This window comes from Thamnophis elegans, chromosome 16 (genome assembly GCF_009769535.1).
Source record: "Thamnophis elegans isolate rThaEle1 chromosome 16, rThaEle1.pri, whole genome shotgun sequence".
Classification (NCBI taxonomy): domain Eukaryota; kingdom Metazoa; phylum Chordata; class Lepidosauria; order Squamata; family Colubridae; genus Thamnophis; species Thamnophis elegans.
In genome coordinates this window covers 7,229,054-7,249,948 of record NC_045556.1, presented here as the reverse complement: position 1 = coordinate 7,249,948, position 20,895 = coordinate 7,229,054, and the positions used below count along the sequence as shown (strand labels likewise).

General features: G+C 48.9%; 2 protein-coding genes across 2 annotated transcripts; one reads left to right on the top strand and one right to left on the bottom strand.

The window, feature by feature from the left end:
• Nucleotides 1–266: 266 nt before the first annotated feature.
• Nucleotides 267–8,390, top strand: LOC116519597 (peptidyl-prolyl cis-trans isomerase B). Its single transcript, XM_032233554.1, has 5 exons — nt 267–481; nt 3,603–3,716; nt 4,864–4,957; nt 5,297–5,481; nt 7,970–8,390. Exons 1-5 carry the CDS (start codon nt 305–307, stop codon nt 8,090–8,092), a joined length of 693 nt encoding a protein of 230 aa, XP_032089445.1. The 5' UTR covers nt 267–304; the 3' UTR covers nt 8,093–8,390.
• A 2,522-nt stretch (nt 8,391–10,912) lies between these two features.
• LOC116519510 (sorting nexin-22-like) lies at nt 10,913–20,189 on the bottom strand. The gene is made up of 7 exons (XM_032233401.1): nt 20,082–20,189; nt 15,145–15,228; nt 13,907–14,011; nt 13,295–13,380; nt 12,938–12,970; nt 11,764–11,840; nt 10,913–11,172 (listed from the first exon to the last, which is right to left on the bottom strand). The coding sequence occupies exons 1-7, from the start codon at nt 20,166–20,168 to the stop codon at nt 11,012–11,014; spliced, it is 633 nt and encodes a 210-aa protein (XP_032089292.1). The 5' UTR covers nt 20,169–20,189; the 3' UTR covers nt 10,913–11,011.
• Nucleotides 20,190–20,895: the final 706 nt, after the last annotated feature.

Below are 20,895 nucleotides of genomic sequence, written 5' to 3'. Positions count from 1 at the left end.
CAGCCTCCCTCCTCCCTGCCTTTCCTTTGTTGCCACTTGGCCCAATGGGCGCGCCGCCGCCCTCCGTGCCAGCTTCTCATTGGCCCACCCGGCTGCCCAATACGAGGCTGGAAACGTGGCATTCCTTTGTCGCAACGGGCTTCTTCGCCGTCTTCTTTCCCTCTCCCCCCCCCTCCGGCGATGGAACGCGCCAATCCCGGGCGCTGAAGCCCTCGCTCCGCCCGTCTCGGGGCTGTACCATCAGGGAGGCAATAGTGGGGCCCAGAGGGCGGGGAAAGCAAGGCTCGCGAGGGGCAGGGGGCGGATGCTGGCGGCGCGGCGGGCACTGTGGCCGGGCTGGCGTGGCTGGAGCTGTGAACGCAGGAAGATGAAGTTGCTGGCGGCTGCGGCCCTGCTGGGGCTGGGCGGGGGTCTCCTGATGCTGCTCTTCCCAGGCACTCATGCAGAGGAGCGCAAGAAGGGCCCCAAGGTCACCGTGAAGGTGAGCAAGCGGGGGTGGGGGGGAGGCACCCAGGCTCAATATTCCCCATGCATCCCCCCCTTTCCAACACCCTCTGGTTTTGCAGCGGGATCCGGCGCCCATGCAGCGCCGCTTCGGATTGCAACAGCCTGGCAGCTGGTCAGGGTTTTTTTTTTTTTGCTTCCTCGGCGTGCATTGGCGCGCGTGCACGTATGGATGTGCACGCACACGTGTATTAAGATCGACGGGGCGGGCGAGCAACGGGGAACTCTAATCCCCTTGAACCGTTCAGATTACAACGAGCCTCCGGGATGATGATGCTGCTGCTGCTGGGAGGTGAGTGGGGAGGTTTGCACGCCAGTCGTGCGGGCACAGGCGCTCCCCCATGAAGCAGGGTCTCCAAACAAACAAAAAAAAGAAAACCATTAACCGAGTTGGAAGGGGCCCTGGAGGTCATCTAGTCCAACCCCCTGCTCACGCAGGAGACCTCCACTAGGGATTCGAACTGGCGACCTTTCTGATCGACGAGCTCAGTGTCTTAGCCACCCAGCCATCTAGCCAGAGGACGATGGGCAAACCAGGAGGAGGATTGCCCATCGTCTGATGCAGTGTTTCTCAACGTTGGCAACTTGAAGATGTCTGGACTTCAATTCCCAGAATTCCCCAGCCAGCATTCGCTGGCTGGGGAATTCTGGGAGTTGAAGTCCGGACATCTTCAAGTTGCCAACGTTGAGAAACACTGGTCTGATGGTCCCCTCTTAGTTGCAAGGTGAGGGTTGGAAGGCTGGCATCTGAGGCCCAGAAGGAAGAGGGGTTGTTATTGCTGGCTTGCTTGCTTTCTGGGGGACTAGCATGCTGCACGGCTGCAGGATTGGCTCTGAGGAAGCCCACCTGCATCCGGTGGGATTGATTCCCACCGGATGGTGTAAATCCAGGAGTTGCAGCCTCTGAAATTAAGGAAAGGGAATGACCAGGATGATGACATGGCATTTTCAAAAGGCTAAAAAAAATGGGCTGCGATTTCTTGGTGAATAAAGAGTATTTGGGAGGGGTGAGGAAAGCCACCCAGGCCTGAAGAATTAGGCATCTGTTATTTAACCCCCACCCCCAATGGCAAAGGATTCTGCCATTCCCAGGAACTGTTAGCCACGTCTGAGATAATACGATGAAGCCGTGGTATACTATTGTGATAAAAGCATCTTAAGCCTGCTGCCCATTCAGGCAGTCATCTGCATCCTCAGGCTTAGAATAACTTTATTGTCCCTTTGAATGTACCCTGATCAGCGTATATTAAAATGAAATTTCATTGCCTACAGCTCTCAAAGGGTCACCGCCTCTAATATACACTACAAAAGCATTGATTGAATGAATAAATGCAACATTATACATATACCCACTAATTATATTTATTATATTACATTATAGTATATTTATTATATTATATCTATTATATTTTATATTATATCTATTATATTTTATATTATATCTATTATATTTTATATTATATATTAATTATATTATGTTATAGTATATTATAGTATAGTATATTACAGTATATCTATTGTAGTATAGTATAGTATATTTATTATAGTATATTATATTTATTACACATACATTATATTTATTACAGTATAGTATATTATATTATATATTAAATATAGTATAGTATATTTATTATAGTATATTATAGTATATCTATTATAGTATATCTATTATAGTATATTATATTTATTACACATATATTATATTTATTACACATATATTATATTTATTACAGTATAGTATATTATATTATATATTAATTATAGTATAGTATAGTATATCTATTATATTATATTATATTTATTATTATATTTATTACACATATTATATTACATTACATTTATTACAGTATATTATATTATATTTATTACAGTATATTATACTATATTTATTACAGTATATTATACTATATTATATTATGACACAGAGAAATAGCACAGTCTAGTTCGGATGTATACATGGCGAGAAAAACGAATCTTGCGAGTTTACCAGACGGATTACGCAGGGAACGAAGCTCTTACAGAATTGTGTGAATATACACACACAGAAATATACACACACAGGTCTGGCAGAAGTCTCCCGAGAACATCACACCTACAATGATGTCACCACCGCAGTTTACTCAAACGGTCTCTCTCTTCATCCCTTGCCTGATAACGATGAGTGTGACTTAAACACAAGTAGATCTCGACATGCATCGCTTCACTTAGTGACCGTTTGAACGGCGCAGAGACGTGACTTAGGAACATTTTTCACCCTTCGTTACAGCATTCCCGTGGTCACGTGATTTGACATTCAGATGCTTGACAACTGACTCGCCTTTGTGACGGTGGCGAAGCCAGGTTCACTTAACAACCTGCTATTAACAACGGTGCTGACTCACTTAACAACTGGCATGAATGGTCGCAAAATGGGGCAAAGCTCCCTTAACAACTCCCTTGCTTAGCAACAGAAATTTGTCATCCGTCGAGTCTACTGGTGCCTGTATTACATTTCGTTCGGAAGTCACCGTGGAAGCTTTAACCAAGCTTAGGTTTCCGGTTATTGTAGTAATGTTCTGACTCCACTCTAACCTCCTAATCCATGAAGCGCAGTTGTGTGGCCACAAATGGTGCCTGCCCACCCAAAATGGCCTCCAAGGATTGCGGCCTAAATTCAGAATAGGAAGGAGTTCGCCTAAGCGAGACTGCCTCCTGCCAGTTACCTCCCAGATTAGATCGCACAGATTAGGGGTCCTCCAGATTCCATCTGCTGGTCAATGTCAGCTGGTGACTCCCCGGGGGAGGGCCTTCTCTGTGGCTGCTCCGGCCCTCTGGAACAATCTCCCCGTTGAGATCCGGACCCTTACTACTCTCCCGGCCTTCCACAAAGCGACTAAGACCTGGCTGTTCCGGCAGGCCTGGGGCTGTTGATTTATCCAGCCCCATCTTAACTTATGAATGTTGTTGAATTTTAATGTTGTTTGTATTCTTTGTATGTCTCCCCTTCCCTTTTTTACCTGTAAGCGGCCCTGAGTCTTCCGAGATTGGGCGGCGTACAAACCAAATAAATACAAATAAGCATCCACTCCCTGATAGCAGCTTCTTGTTTCTCTCCCCAGGTGTATTTTGATATTAAGATCGGGGAGGAAGAGGTGGGGCGTGTTGTCATCGGCCTCTTTGCAAAGACGGTTCCAAAAACGGTGGAAAATTTTGTCGCCTTAGCCACAGGAGAGGTAAGTTGGGACGCGGGTCCCACGATGGGGACGCTACCGAGAGTCTGCAAAAATAGGGGCTGGATACTTCACGGGGGGAACACAAAGTCTTTAGCTGTGAAGGGCTGGGGAGAAATCCTCACAATGACGGCTCTTTCTGAGCAGGGCTGGCCCCCACGGATAGAAGGGGGCAATCACCCCAGGAAACCCCTCTGGATTTATTAATAACTAGCCGATAACCCGGCGTTGCCTGGGTATTTATTTATAGGGGGGAAATGTCCGGACCAAATGTAATTTCTAATGTTGGATCTTCCCCCTTACCGGAGGGAGCTCCCTTGAGTACTGTGAAGCCGATACCGTGGCAACGCCACATGCACTGCACTGTAGAAGCCATTTTACGGCAGTACGGTGGAAGCCATTTTAAGGCCCAACAGGCTGTATCTTAACAGAACACACATTCCGAGGAGTGTTAGGGGTGTCTTACCCCCCACAGTATTTGGTTCCAGAGAATAAGTCATCTGTGTACCAAGTTTGGTTGAAATTGCTCAAGGCATTCCAGAGTTATTCTGGAATACACACAGACACACACACACAGGATTAGCAATATCACTTAGCCTTATTTCCCGCTTCACAGTACTTTCCAGCCCTCTCTAAATTTATAGAGCCAGCCTGTTGCCCCCAACAATCTGGGTCCTCATTTTACCCACCTCAGAAGGATGGAAGGCTGAGTCAACCTTGAGCCGGTCAGGATCGAACTGCTGGCAGTCGGCAGAATTAGCCTGCAGTACTGAACTCTTAACTACTTCGCCACCAAGGCTCTGGATTGAACTATTTATTTAAAGAATTGGTCGCCTGCCTGTCGTGGGTCACAAATTCATAAAACGGACCACCTGGATCAAAGTCATACACACATACACAAACAGACACACAGACACACAAACCAAGAAAGGACGGTCTTCCGTGCTTAAAAGCTCTTCGTTTCCCAGTTTTGATTGGGAACATTTTGAATCTGTTTTCTGTCTACCGAGACCACGTGGTTTGATTGGAGATACCAGATGGATAAATCCTCCCGCGTAGGGACGGGACTGGCACAGGAGACACTGCCAGTGTTTAATGAATGGGTGTCCTGCGTCTACCGCTCTCATGCTTTGCTGCTCTTGTTTTCCAGAAAGGATTTGGGTTCAAGGGCAGCAAGTTCCACCGTGTGATCAAGGACTTCATGATCCAAGGAGGAGATTTTACCCGGGGCGATGGAACGGGAGGTAAGACTACTTCAGCTGACTGCATTTCTGCAGTTCGGCTGTTCAAATCTCACCAGCTCAAGGTTGACTCAGCCTTCCATCCTTCCAAGGTGGGTAAAATGAGGACCCGGATTGTTGGGGGCAATATGCTAACTCTGTAAACCGCTTGGAGAGGGCTGAAAGCCCTATGAAGCGGTATATAAGTCTAACTGCTATTGCTATTGCTAAGTTCTTCTAACATCTGAAAAGGACTCGGGGATCTCTGAGAAGCTCAGGAGATGCAGGTCTATCCCAAGTTGAAAGTCTTCATCTCTGTTTTTGGGCAGCGTTAACATCTTTCCTTTTCTTATCTTTTGCCAGGGAAGAGCATTTACGGGGACCGTTTCCCAGATGAGAACTTCAAGTTGAAGCACTACGGGCCGGGATGGGTCAGCATGGCCAACGCCGGCAAGGACACCAATGGCTCACAGTTCTTCATCACTACTGTCAAGACTTCGTGGCTGGACGGCAAGCACGTCGTCTTCGGCAAAGTCCTGGAAGGGATGGTGAGTAGGAATCCGCTTGGGCTGGGTGAGAGTTAACTATTGTTCAGGGCATTGATCCGTGTTTCTCGGCTTTAGGTTAGGTGGACTTCAAACTCCCGATCACGCTGGCTGGAGAATTCTGGGAGTTGGAAGTCCACATTCCTAAAAGTGAACTCATAAAGTTGCCATGGTGAGGAAAAGGGGGGAGAGCGCATTCCACGCATACCTTTGGCTAGAATCGGATCTCAGGTTACTACAGCAGGCTTGTGAGGCGTGCACCTCGTTGGTGAATGTGATTTGTGACACAGACTGAGGGGAGGGAGGAAACGGGGGTAAAGTTCAGCCATAATTAAAATGAGGTCAGACCTGACTGCAATGGGGTATTGCCGAAATGGTGTTCCTAATAAATGACTGGATTTCTTTTGAAACTTGGCTCGAGGCTCATGAATTAATTAGGACATCTTTCGGAAATCTGAAAGTAGATAAGGATGAGAAACGGCAGTCTAGATACAGTGGTTCGAAATAAGAAGAGCTGAATTTGACTACTATTACAACTCCGTTGTTTCCTCCTTCCCATATTTGAACATCTTGTCGAGTCATAGAACAAGAAATTTAGAGGATGTACCAAAACTTTGACTTCCTTTAAAAAAAAAAAAAAATTGCATATTGTTAAAAAGTTGGTTGTGACTGGAGATCACATTTTATCAGCATGTGATTCTTCCCATTCTTGTCTGGCCAAGCAGCTTTCCGATTTGTCTTTTTTTGATCCCAATTAACTTGAGAGACCGCCTGCTGCCAATTACCTCCACTAGACCGATTAGATCCCACAGATTAGGCCTCCGAATTCCATCCGCCGGCCAGTGTCGACTGGCGACTACCCGGAGGAGAGCCTTCTCTGTGGCTGCTCCGACCCTCTGGAACGAACTCCCCGTGGAGATTCGAACCCTCACCACCCTCCAGGCCTTCCGCAAAGCCCTTAAAACCTGGCTGTTCCGACAGACCTGGGGCTAAAGAGCTGTTGCCCCCGTCTCGAATGGTGTGACTGTTGTGTGTTTTTAAATTATGTATTGTTATGTTTCGTCTTTTTATTTCCTGTCTGTAGCCCCCTTCCCTGATTTGAATTGTGAGCCGCCCTGAGTCCCCTTCGGGGGGAAAGGGCGGCATATAAATGTAATCAAATCAAATTAACCACCTCCATTTTCAGCTTTGGGCTACCTTGGGATATCGAAAATCTAGCGTCTAGGCTGAGGTTCTGATGAGCTAAAGCTGGATTTGGCAACCTTCCCCCCCCCCCCCCCCAGGTGTTGTTGAAATAAACTTTTGCAACACTGCTGGCCAAGCCTATTGACAGTTAATAACACCTGAGAATCCCCAGGTCTTTCTGCTTTGTCCTAAATAAAAATAAAGGTTTTAGAGACGCCCGCTTCTCATCATCCTTCCCAGCTAGACCAGACAGGAAACATGACAAGATGAGCTAATTTTACTTTATTTCTCAGACGAAGGAATAGAATCTTGCAAGCCTGAAAGTCCAAATCTCCTGCTGTCTGTTTTTACGGCCTGATAAGCAATAGCACATAGACTTATATACCGCTTTACAGTGCTTTATTACAGCCCTCTCTTAAGCGGTTTACAGAGTCAGCCTCTTGCCCCCAACAATCTGGGTCCTCATTTGACCGACCTCGGAAGGGATGGAAGGCTGAGTCAACTTGAACCTGTGAGGATCGAACTCATGGCAGCAGGCAGAGTTAGCTTGCAGTACTGCATTCTAACCACTGGGAGGGAGGGAGGAAGGGATAGCACTTAGCCTTATATACCACTTCACAGTGCTTTTACAGCCCTCTCTAAGCAGTTTACAGAGTCAGCCTCTTGCCCCCAACAATCTGGGTCTTCATTTGACCCACCTCGGAAGGATGGGCAGCTGAGTCTGGTGATACTCGAACTGCTGGCAGTCAGCAGAAGTGGTCTGCAGTACTGCCTTATAACTACTGCACCCCCAGGGCTCTTGATAAGTCAGAGAAGATGCTTTCTTGGCCTGTTATGCAGCTCTCTGGGCTCCCCCTCCACTTATATTCTCCAGGCCCCGTCTCTTTCTCCCCCTCCCAAGGCCCTTCCCCAAGAGCCGAGGTGGCGCAGTGGTTAGGGTGCAGTACTGCAGGCCACTTCAGCTGACTGTTATCTGCAGTTCAGCGGTTCTAATCTCACTGGCTCAAGGTTGACTCAGCCTTCCATCCTTCCGAGGTGGGTGAAATGAGGACCCCGACTGTGGGGGCGATATGCTGACTCTGTAAACCGCTTAGAGAGGGCTTTTAGCCCTATGAAGCGGTATGTAAGTCTAACTGCTATTGCTATACTATGACATCATCTTCCTGGGCCCTCAACTGATCTCCAAGCTGCATCGGGGACCGTTAGGGCTTGAGACCGCGGAGGCCAAGAATGTACCCGAGAATGGTGTCCTCTATGGTAGAGGGTCTCCATCGTCTCAGGGCTTTTTCCCTCCCTCTTTCCCTAGGATGTCGTCCGGAAGGTGGAGAGCACCAAGACGGACAGTCGCGACAAACCCCTGAAAGACGTCACCATTGCGGACTGCAACGTCATTGAAGTGGAGAAACCGTTCGCCATTGCCAAAGAATAATCTGGGGCTGCTGGAGGGCCAGGTACTGGTCTGGAAAAGGGCTGGGGGCCCTACCGTCTTCCTTGGGGCCTCATTCATCCTCCACCTCCTCCAGATGCTGAGCACCCACTGCTCTCTGTCTCCCTTCCATGCTGGGTCCCATTTCTGCAACCACAGCTCAACTCTTCCATCATCGGCTTCGGCTGGCGGGGTGCCGAGGCCCCTTCCGGAGGGCCCGCGAGCGTTGCGTCGTCTCATTTTTTGTAAAAAAGCACATGGACCAATAAACACGACCATTGTGTTTTTTTTTTTTGTAGAACATCTAGCCTTGCCTTTTCTCCTCCTCCTCCACCGGGACAGGAGAACTCAAGTCCGTTGTAGTTGAGATTGCCACCAAACATTGCTCTAAGCCCAGTTGGAGGGGGTGGAAGGTCCCGGAAGTTTCCTTTTGGATGAGCGGAACAGAGCCAAATCCCATTGCCGTGTTTCCCCTTATGTACATCATAAACTCCAAATGACAGGCGTAGATGAATAGTTACAGAGGGTTCCACCACAAAACCGCGCTCGACTAAACCGTGTTGCTGACGTCATCAACAGGGCGATGACAGCGTGGAGACAGAAGCACGCTGTAAACCCTAAACCTAAAATTAACCCCTAAACCTAACCCCCCCTAAACCTAACCCTTAACCTAACCCTAAACCTAATCCTAACCCTTAACCTAACCCTAAACCTAACCCTTACCTTAAGTTGAATCGGCTTGCTTTCAAAGCGCTATTTAAAGCGCCCTTCTTTCTCCGCGCTGGCTGTTGTCGCCCTGTTGATGACGTCAGCGACGCAGTTTAATCGGGCGCGGTTTAGTCGAGCGGGGTTTTGACGGGTCACGGTTACAGAGCATGTATTTCTTTCCTTCCAATATCTCAAAAATCTACCCCTTTAGGGGGGTCTGATTTAAATGAGTTACTTAGGATGTTCAGATAGTAGGTTCAACTATTCCCGGTTTGATCAGTGGTAAAGAGAAAATGTGGAATGCAAAATTGATACTTGCAAAATGAGGATGATTCATTCTGCAGTTTATGCTGTACATAAGGGGAGTTTTGACCCCCAAAATTAGCGCTTGGCCTTATTTTCAGGGAGGTCTTATTATTTTTGAGGTGCAGGAGGCAGCGAGCGTGGTCACCTCACGGCTGCTGCTGTGTTGCAATATTTTTGGGGAGGGCTTATTTTCGGGGAGGGCTTATTTTTAGGGCATTTTCAGGGAAACAAGGTAGCAACCTCCGAATTCGGAAACCGAGGAAGCTTGTTCTGGGCACCCGAGTGGAAAACGGCGTCCTCCACAATATGAAGAGGTTTTAAAAAGTTACGTTTTGGGTAACTAGTCTTAGCCACGATAGCCCCCACACCAATCAGGGCTTCTCAAGCTCAGCTGTTTCAATTGGGTGAACTTTGTTAACTCCCAGAATTCCCAACTGCTGGGCGGGGACGTCTACCAATTGTAGCGTTGAGAAGGTTGAGAAAACCCTGCACCCGGTGACGGATCACCGCGCCTAGTTTCCCCGGTCCTACTAACGTTGGACGTAACCATAGCGGTGGGGATTCACTTCTCTTCCTTCCCGGTTCGCAAATGTGAGAGCGCACACATGTGCTTCACTTGCACGCATCGCAACTGCGCACGTACAGGTTGCGCATTACATCGGGGCGGGTGGGCGGAGCCTCCCACAGCCGCTGCTAACGATTCACCCGAACCGGAGAGAATTCGCTGAATACCACCTCTGGACGTAACCCACTCATTTGGAAAGCTATCCAGTTTTTAATTGTTTGGAGGAATTCCCAGCCTTCAACAAAATACACCCTACTACCTCCGCCACATTAAGGTGCTTTTGACCCCACCTCATTGTCAGCCTTGGAAGTTTAGCTGCCTAACTGGTGAAAGAAGAGGGGAAAAATTAAGCAACAAAGGACAAGAGATTTTCCCCTTTGCTAAGGCTGAACAGGATCCGAATTGGTATGAATTTGGGAGAAGGGAACTCCATGCATCTTAAAAGTGGTTGAGAAAATTGTATTTAAGTGGCAGCCTCTCGTCGTAGTGTTGTGGCCTGCCAGCAGAGTTGGCAGCCGATTCGGACAGTGAGGAGGTTGGGGAGGAACATGGGCCAGTCCTGGACTCTGGGGAAGGCTCTGATGAGGGCTCTGTGTCGGAGGCAGAGAGGGGGCCAGGGCCGTCTGACAGTTATCGGCTGCCTTCAGAATCAGACGTTAGTGAGGCAGAAGAACAGCTGGAGCCTGGTCCCAGTGTGCACATGCGCAGAGTTGCCAGATGAAGGGAACAGCTAAACAACAGGGGTCAACTTAGGAGTAAGGCCACAGGTGGACAATGAATGGCCCCTCCCAGAGGAAATAAAAGAGGAGTGAAAGGGAGTGGAGTTTGCAGGAGACAATTAGTTCGCTTAATTGGTTTGTGACTCTCCGAGAGGCCTTGCCAAATTTTTGCAGAGATCGGCCTGGCAGCTCTCCAAGCCAGATAAGGTCTGTGACTGTAAATCCTCCCTTGAAAGACTTTGCTGGATGTGAAGGAGCAGAATTGGCAGGAAATTAATAAAAGTTTTTTTTTGTCGGGACCAGGAGTTTGCTTCCTGCTCTTGGGATGCTTCGGTCAGAACACCTACATCAGGCCTCTTGAGTTTTTCCAACGGCTGAATTCTTCTGCAGAAGAGATGCAGTCGGAATAAACCACAGTGCATTTAATTGACACCCTACTCAAAAAACCTAGGATCTACTACTATGGAAAGTTTTCTCTCCTTCCCTGAATGAAAACGGGGGGGGGGGGGGGGGCGCGGGGGGCGCTTGTGCAGCGGGTCTGTCGTGCCCTCCGTCCCTCTGCTTTTTACACGCTTCCTCTCTCTCCAGGCACAAGGTTGCAAAGCAGGCCTCTCCATTGCCACCCTAGGCAAGGAAGACAGGCACAGCAGAAGACCAAGCCCATGGTCCACTGCCATTGTCCTTGGCATCTCTGACTCGGTTAAGAGCTTTGCTCCCAGGCAGACGGTGGTCTTGGGCGTAGAGACCCTGCAGGACGCCGTTCAGGATTATATTCGGAAGCAAATCTGGAATAAAAAGAGGAAGAAGAAACTCTTAAGCTGCAACCAATTTCGTCGTATTTATTTTATACAATGACAATAAAGAGTATACGATGCACTTTCTCAAAAAAGAGCCGGTTAGATGTCCATAGAGCAGTGATGGGCTAAACTTTTGGTTGTTGCGTGCTAAAAGCATCTGCACATGCGCCCACACACCCTTAATGTAATATATGCATAACGCCTCCATGTGCCCTTTCTAATCTGAATTTTCTCAGCTTTGTGTCTGTGGTGATTCGAAGTTACAAGAGCCGAGGTGGCGCAGTGGTTAAATGCAGCACTGCAGGCTACTTCAGCTGACTGCAGTTCTGCAGTTCGGCTGTTCAAATCTCACCGGCTCAGGGTTGACTCAGCCTTCCATCCTTCCGAGGTGGGTAAAATGAGGACCCGGATTGTTGTTGGGGGCAATATGCTGACTCTGTAAACCGCTTAGAGAGGGCTGAAAGCCCTATGAAGCGGTATATAAGTCTAACTGCTATTGCTATCCTATTCCTCTGCCACCACCACCCCACAACCCACCCAAAATAAAACCTCTGGAAAGGTAGCTTCTTTGCGGCTTACCTGTGGAAGATGGGAGCACATACGGATCGCTGTGGAAGCTTACGCCAGGCCGATGAGAGAGCTGGTCCCAGCAAGGGCTGTTTGAGAAGGAAAAAGTGCCACCTTGGGTGTTAGAACAAGCAGGATTAGGGCCAAGAGTAACAGAATGACAGAGTTGGAAGGGACCTCACGAGGTCTTCTAGTCCAACCCCCTGCTCAAGCTAGAGACCTTATACTAGGCATCCTCAAACTATGGACCATGGGCCGGATACGGGCCGCCAATGCAAAGTATCGGGCCCCGTGGAGTGGTGAGATGAAAAGCAGCTGTCAGCTTGTAAAGAAGTGCTTTAAAAGTCTTTAGAAACAGCCTTTCAGATGTTTTTCACAGCCATGTGATCCATTAAAAATCTTGAAAGGTCTTTAAAAATCATTAAAAGTTTTTAAAAACAGCCTTTCAGATGTTTTCACAACCATGTGATTCATTAAAAGTCTTGAAAGGTCTTTAAAAGTCATTGTCTTTAAAAACAGCCTTTCAGATGTTTTTCACAGCCATGTGATCCATTAAAAGTCTTTAAAATTCTTTAAAAGTCATTAAACGTTTTTAAAAACAGCCTTCCAGATGTTTTTCACAACCATGTGATCCATTAAAAGTCTTTTAAAGTTTTTAAAAACAGCCTTCAGATGTTTTTCACAGCCATGTGATCCAGGACCGGTGGGTGAGTAGGGAAGGGGCTGCTTTTAAAGTAGCGCTTTAAAAGTGAGTGAGTGGGCGGGTGGGTGAGGGGAGGCATGTCTCCGTGTCTCCTCGCTTTTTCAAAATCAGCTGAAGTTGGCTAACTAATTCAGATGGAACTGCAGTATAATGCCTGAAGGAGAATTCACCCACTGCTTTGATTCTTCCCATATATAAAGTACATCCACCGAATAGGTTGCTGAACAATTTTGGTAGACATTTATGTGTGTGTGTATATATATATACACCTGCACAAGTGTGGCAAAAAGCAAATCAGTTTGTGAATTCTCCTCCAGGCTTAAAAGACCTTTAAGGGTTGTTAAAAAATAACGATGATAGAAGGCTGGCAAATATTGGAATAAACAGTGAGGTCAAGCTGGTACTCGGATCCCTCTCACCAGCAAAAGTTTGGGGTGCTCCACCATTCTCCCCCCCCTCTTTAAAAAACAGAAAACATCTTGCCTGAAGTCTTGCAAGGGCGAATTCTCATCCCATCTGTTGAAAAAGCAAGCAAATAAAGCGTCTTCAATAAAAGAATATCGCTCAGGGTTGAACTGCAAAGTCTTGGTGCTCTCCGAGTTTTGTTGGTTTTTCTTGCAGACGTTTCATTACCCAACTAGGTAACATTATCAGTGCTCGAAAGGAATGGAGTTTGCAAAACTGGGTAATGAAACGTCTGCAAGACAACCGAGTTCGGAGACCACGGACCACTCCTCCAGGACTGGCCCACGCTCCTCCCCAACCTCCTCACTGCCCGACTCTGCTGCCGGCTCCGCTGGCTGCTGGTGGGCCCCAAGACCAGTCCTGAGCAATGCTCACCCCAAATGGGGCTCCGGTTGGCCCTGCCACAGCTTCAAAAAATGGAGCAGCTCCTTGGGAAGGGTTTCGTTCTGCAAGATGACGCCCTGTGGGGAAGGCAACAAGTAGTAAACCCTCTCTGAAGAAGGTGGAAAGAGGAAGGAAGCAGGAGTGGTGGGCTGTAGCAAGGAATAACCATCACCTCCCACCTTGGGGGGTTTCCTCACCTGCGTGGCACGACAAAAACGCGCTTGACTAAAGCGCGCCCAATTAAACCGCGTCGCTGACGTCATCAACGAGCGCGGACAACAGCGAGCGCGGAGAAAGAAGGGCGCTTTAAATAGCGCTTTTAAAGCAAGCCGATTCAAGTTAAGGTAAGGGTTAGGTTTAGGGTTAGGGTTAGGTTTAGGGTTAGGGTTAGGTTTAGGTTTAGGGTTAGGTTAAGGGTTAGGTTTAGGGTTAGGTTTAGGATTAGGTTTAGGGGGGTTAGGTTTAGGTTTAGGGGTTAATTTTAGGTTTAGCGTTTACAGAGTGCTTTTTTCTCCGCGCTGTTGTCGCGCTGTGATGACGTCAGCTATGCAGTTTCGTCGAGCGCCCTTTAGTCGAACGCGGTTTTGTGGTGGAACCCCTCACCTGCAGATAAGCTTCTAAGCCGGCCCGCCGTTGCTGCAGAACTTTCACCATCCATTTGGGGACCCTCTTGGGTGGGAAGTCGGGAACCAGGCAACTCCTCTTGATCTAAAGAGAGACAAGAAGACACGGCACCTGTTAGGGGATGGACAAAGAAATCGCTGCGGTTCTGAACTTGGTTGTGTTTATTGCATTGCTAAGGTGGCTCCGGGGCTTGTCGATCAGAAAGGTCGGCAGTTCGGCGGTTCGAATCCCTAGCGCTGCGTAATGGAGTGAGCGCCCGTGACTTGTCCCAGCTTCTGCCACCCTAGCAGTTCGAAAGCATGTAAAAAATGCAAGGAGAAAAATAGGAACCACCTTTGGTGGGAAGGTAACAACGTTCCGTGCGTCTTCGGCCTTTAGTCATGCCGGCCACATGACCACGGAGATGTCTTCGGACAGCGCTGGCTCTTCAGCTTTGAAACGGAGATGAGCACCGCCCCCTAGGGTTGGGAACGACTAGCACATGTGTGTGATGGGGAGCCTAGTTCCCTTGTGGATTCAGCCACGCTGTTTTCCGGCATACTCTAAACACTTTCTAATCAATCCTGGTTTGCTTTAGTGGCCGCCCATGTTTATGTTTCCAACTCAAGAAAGTATTGAAACACACCAAGGATCATCCATCGAGCTCCATGCTGGAGAGGAGAACTTGAATCTCGATCTTCTCACCTTGGTTCTGCTGATTTACACCTCACTTTTTTTGTTCAAGAGATCAAGATGGGGTATCGGTGGCTTCTCAACCTTCCCTCCTTTAAGATGTGTGGACTTCAATTCCCAGAATTCCCCAGCTGGCTTCAATTCTGGGAGTTGAAGTCCGTGCCTCTTAAAATGGTTCAGAGGCATTACCGTATTTTTCAGAGTATAAGACGCATCTTTTCCCCTTTAAAAAGAGGGAGGAGAACCGTTACCTTTTACCTGTTGCATTGCTGCGCTCTTCCCAGGGGCAACTCCCTCTAGTCTCCAGCAGGTGGCAGCACATAACTTTAGCTGATCTCCAGAAGCTGAAAGAAGGCCTTCTCTTGAAAACAGTTCTTGTTTGGAATGGAGACCACCATGAAATCTCAAAGTTCTGGCTCAGTTAGAACATTGGGGAAGGGGGGGGGGGGAGAAATTCCCTAAAAGAAAAGAACTAACCAACTGCTCTTGTGCTGATGCCCAAAATCCAAAAGCTCAACCGGAGAAAGATCGTCCCCCTTACTCACCCTTTTGTGAAGTGCGTAAAACTCGCTGTAGCGCTTCTCCACGCAATGTTTCCTCCCGTTACACAAGATCTCCACTCTGAATACCTGCAACAGAACCCAAAAGGGGGTCAAAGTCACAGCCCCGGCCTTCACGTACGTCCCCGCTGACCTCCTCCTGCGATCTGGCTGGGTTCAGACCACCCTCCTGCAGGATGCTGCATTCCAGATGTCAGGGAGGGTGGGAGGGAGGGAGGGAAAGGGGAGAAGAGAGGGGGAGGGAGAGAGAGGGTGGGAAGAAAGAAAAAAAGGAAGGAAGGAAGAAAGAACAAGAAAGAAGAGAGGAAGGAATAGCAATAGCAGTAGACTTATATACCGCTTCATAGGCCTTTCAGGCCTCTCTAAGCGGTTTACAGAGAGTCAGCATATCGCCCCCAACAACAATCCGGGTCCTCATTTTACCCACCTCGGAAGGATGGAAGGCTGAGTCAACCCTGAGCCGGTGAGATTTGAACCGCTGAACTGCTGATCTAGCAGTAGCCTGCAGTGCTGCATTTAACCACTGCGCCACCTTGGCTCAGGAAGGAAGAGAAAGAGAAAGGGAGGAAGAAAAAAGAAAGAAGAGAAAGGAAGGAAGAAAGAAAGGGAAAGGAAGGAAGGAAGAAAAGAAAAAGAAAGGGAGGGAGAAAGAAAAGAAAGGAAGGAAGAGAAAGAGAAAGGGAGGAAGAAAGAAAAGAAAGAAGAAAGAGAAAGAAAGTAAGGAAGAGAAAGAGAAAGGAAGGAAGAAAGGAAAGAAAGAAGAGAGAAAGGATGGAAGGAAGAAAAAGAGAAAGGGAGGAGGAAAGAAAACAAAAAAGAAAGGAAGGGAGAGAAAGAGAAAGGGAGGAAGAAAAAAAGAAAGAGAAAGGAAAGAAGGAAAAAAGAGAAAGGGAGGAAGAAAGAAAAGAAAGAAGAAAGAGAGAAAGAAAGGAAGGAAGAAAGAGAAAGGAAGAAAGAAGAGAAAGATGAGAGAAAGAAAAGAAGGAAGAGAAAGAGAAAGGAAGGAAGAAAAGAAAGAAAGAAAGGTTGGAAAGGAGAAGCTTTTTAGCACTTCTAAATGAAAGAACCAATTTGGTTCCCATCCCAGCTTTTACTGCATTGGGAGCAGCTGGAGGGAGGCTGAGTAAAGTCCAAGTAAAGGAGCGAAATGGGAGGGGTCACCAGAAGCCACTCTGCCTTTGGCTGGGAAATGCATTGGCTACGTGGGTGAGAAACACTTCCTGGGCAGTTCCCATCTCTCCCGTCTACGTTCTACGTGGAGAAACCGCACCCGAGACTCTTGTGTGTTTCCCTGCGTCCCTGTTCTGCTTTCTAGAAGTGGCTGACTCTCGCTTTCTTTTCCACCAGGGTTGGGAGAAAGAGAAAGAAACCGGCTCAAGGTCACCCAGCTGGCCTTCATGCCTAAGGCAAGACTAGAACTCACGGTTTCCTGGTGATTGGTCCAAGATCCCAACCAGCTTTCATGGCTAATGAGGAACTACAACTCCCAGTCTCCTGGTGATAGGCCTAAAGTCACCGGAACGCTGTTCCCTTCCCACCAAAGGTGGTCCCTATTTTTCTACTTGCATTTTTTTACGTGCTTTCGAACTGCTAGGTTGGCAGAAGCTGGGACAAGTCACGGGAGCTCACTCCGTTACACGGCGCTAGGGATTCGAACCGCCAAACTGCAGGCCTTTCTGACTTGACAAGCTCAGCGTCTTAACCACTGAGCCACCGCGTCCCTCCAGAGATGTAAAGGCTGGGTGGGAGAAACATCCTTCTTTCAGAACACGTGAAAAGCTACTGCAGTTTTTCCCGAACTTGGCCGTTTAAGGATCCCATCGCTTGCTGGCTTCCTATCCTCACCTTCCGAGATGGTGGAGCTGTTTACCGACGGGGCCCCGCCCCAACGCACACATATACCTTAGGGAAAAAATTAAAAACAGGTTCCTCCAAACTTTTTAACACCTGCCTCTTCTCGTTTAAACGAACTGAAGAGCAACGAAGGGGAGGGGAAAGTTTGCATTCACACACACACACACACGATATCCTGAATTCAGCAAAGAGACAAGGAGTCATTCAAATGGTCCCCAGGCCAAATTGAGGGTCTGCTTTCATCCTTGCCGGACCGGGAGGCCGGAAACTGACTCACGCAGGGAGGGAGGGGCAGGGGGGGGTCTCGGATTTCCAGAGCATTTCAGACCATTTCTCCCTGTCCCTGCGTGACTCTGGCCGTGGCACAAAGAACCGGCTGTTCTCCCCTTAAAGCAGGTGGTTTCCGGACAATTTTTACCCAGGGAGGCCTGGATGAATGATAAATAGCAGTTTATTGATTCCCAGGAAGTTTTTTCTCTTCTCCGGTTCCTGGATGAATGGCAAAAACAGTGCGCCAGTGTGCCAGGAAGAGGTTTGCCTTCCTCCATACGTGTCCCGAAAGCTCCCCGGTGTCCTGCCACTCACCCTTGATTTAAGCAGAGGGTCCGATCCCTCCCCCCTCACACGGCTGCATCTCTGTGCCTTGCATGGTGGCATCTTCTGCACCCAGGACCTGGGGATGTCCTCCCCCCCGCCCGCCCCCGAGGGCCACGGCATGCTTTCCCCCACACACAGAAATGCTGCTCACTAGGAATCAATTCAGGCCGGGGAGGAAGAAAGTAGAGTTTGATTGAAAGAAGGCTTTCAACTTCTAAATCAGTGAGGGCTAATCCATCCGGTGCCAAAAGCTTGCGGGGGCTCACCTGTACCCATAATGGAAGGCGTGCGGCCACCCTGCACCCCTGCGCATGCATGCGACTCCCACCCACTTGGGTGAAGCCTCCTGGAACCAAAACGTTCGTTGTATTTAAGTACAAAGCCCTTCATGGTATTGGATCTGGGTACTTGAGAGACCGCCTGCTGCCAATTACCTCCCAAAGACCCATTAGATCACACAGGGTCGGCCTCCTCCGGGTTCCGTCTACCAGCCAATGCCACCTGGCTATTACCCGGGGGAGGGCCTTCTCTGTGGCAGCTCCGGCCCTCTGGAATGAACTCCCTGCAGGGATTCGGACCCTCACCTCTCTCCAGGCCTTCCGAAAAGCCGTCAAAACCTGGCTTTGCCGGCAGGCCTGGGGTTGTTGAGTTCCCCTCCCCTCTCGACTTGTATGGTTGCGTGATTCTTGCCTATTTTAATTACTTGTATTCTGTTCTATGTTCCCCTTTTCCCCTTTTGAGTTGTTCGCCGCCCTGAGTCCCTCCAGGAGAAGGGCGGCATACAAATAATAAAATTCAATTCAATTCAATGACAATTAAGGTTATATTTAAATGGGCTGCGAGGGGTGATGGGTGGGTGGGCACCGCATCCCCTGTGCCCCATTTTGGGCCTAACGGGGCCTCCCTGCAGCCTCCTGGGACCAAAAATGGGTTGGAGATGGGCACACACACCCATGCCCCATTTTGGGTGTAGTAGTCCTCTCCCCCCCCCCCCCCCCATGCATGCGTGGCAGAGACCGGAAAATCAGCTGCCCAGTGGGAGGAGATGAGCCGGGACGAGGGCTTGTGTGCCCGCATCGAGGGCTCTGGGTGCCCCCTGTGGCATGGGTGCCATAAGTTCGCCATCCCGTTTTTAGATCCACCTGAGGTGGGAGGGGGTCAGTATAGATTCCCCCCTCCCCCGCGGTCCATTTAGGTTAAGCAAGCTAGTTACTTACAAATACCTTCCTCTTCCATATTCCAGGCACGCTGTAGTAGCAACTGGTTGGCAAGAGGGTTTCACATAATTAGCCAGATTAAAAAACAAAAACATTTGAGATGACGTTTTTAAAAAACTTTTTGTGCTGACAGGTTAGAGAGGTTGAACTTTGGAACTGGGAATGCTGCCTCCTCTTCCTCCTCCTCCTCCCTCTTAACCCACCCGCCCTCCTTTCTGGCACTGATTGGCAACTACTTAGAATACAATAGAATAAAATAGACTATGCTAGATTAGACTATATTAGATTTGAATAAAATGGACTAGATTAGACTAGAATAAAATAGAGTACATTAGATTAAGACTAGAATAAAATAGACTAGACTAGATTAGACTAGAATAAAATAGACTAGATTAGAGCCGAGGTGGTGCAGTGGAGGCTGCAGGCTACTTCAGCGTTCTGCAGTTCTGCAGTTCAGCTGTTCAAATCTCACCGGCTCAGGGTTGACTCAGCCTTCCATCCTTCCGAGGTGGGTAAAATGAGGACCCAGATTGTTGGGGGCAATATGCTGACTCTGTAAACCGCTTAGAGAGGGCTGAAAGCCCTATGAAGCGGTATATAAGTCTAACTGCTATCGCTATAGACTAGAATAAAATAGAGTAGATTAGACTAGAATAAAATAGACTAGATTAGATTAAGACTAGAATAAAATAGACTAGATTAAGACTAGAATAAAATAGACTAGATTAAGACTAGAATAAAATAGACTAGACTAGAATGAAATAGAGTAGATTAGATTAAGACTAGAATAAAATAGAGTAGACTAGACTAGAATAATAGAGTTGGAAGGGACCTTGGAGGTCTTCTAGTCCAACCCCCTGCTTAGGCAGGGAACCCTCCACCATTTCAGACAAAAAGTTTGAGAAAACCTCATTCCTAAGAAATGTCTTTGCCTTTAATCCACTGCGTGTGCGTGTGCGTGTGCGTGTGTGTGTGTTACCTAGGAGTAAGATTCCCCCAGGCCCCGTTCAGACGTTGATGCAATCCCCCCATTCCCCCCCCTTCTCTCTGCCGGAGGGAAGGCTTCTTCCAAGCCATCGCTGCAAGGGGAGAAGGCTTCAGGCTGCAACCCGCCTGGTTTAACTCCTTGGCTCTCCCGGTTGAATTCCGACCGTCCCAACCCGGGTCAACGGAGCCTTTTCCCGCGCCTCCCAAGCTCGCCCTGCCCAGGCACGGCCGGTGCCCCCCACCCTCCACCCCCAGCCCGAGACGCACCGTATGAGCCTTGCCGGGGCTCCGCTGCCGCCGGGGCGAAGGCGCCCGCAGCCCCACCGCGCTCACCGCCACCTCCAGCTTCAGCATCTCGCAGCGTTGCCGGCCGAGCCCAGGCTCCTGGCTCGGCTTAGCCCCGCCGCCGCGGCTGACCCGCCTCGCTCCGCCCGCCCCGCTCCGCCCAGTCCGGGCTCTGCCCCCCGCCGCAGCCCGGCTCGGATGGGGCAGCCCCGGGAAGGCCGTTTAGATTTTAGACGGACAAGAGTGGGAAGGGAGCCTGGAGGTCATCTAGCCCAACCCCCTGCTCAAGCAGGAGACCCTGCGGCATTAAGGACCAATGGCAGTCCTGTTTCGGAAGTCTCCAGTGATGAAGCTCCCACAACTCCTGAATAACAGAGTTGGAACTTGGAAGGGACCTTGAAGGTCATCTAGTCCAACCCCCCCCCACCCCAAGCAGGAGACCTTACACCATTTCTGACAGATGGCAGTCCAGTCTCTTCTTGAAAGCCTCCAGTGATGAAGCTCCCACAACTTCTGATTAACAGAGTTGGAACTTGGAAGGGACCTTGAAGATCATCTAGTCCATCCCCACTACCACCACACCCCCAGCCAAGCAGCCGACCCTACACCATTAATGACAAATGGCAGTCCAGTCTCTTCTTGGAAGCCTCCAGTGATGAAGGTCCCACAACTTCTGATTTAACAGAGTTGGAACTTGGAAGGGACCTTGTAGGTCATCTAGTCCAACCCCCCACCCCACCTAAGCAGGAGACCGTACACCATTTCTGACAGATGGCAGTCCAGTCTCTTCTTGAAA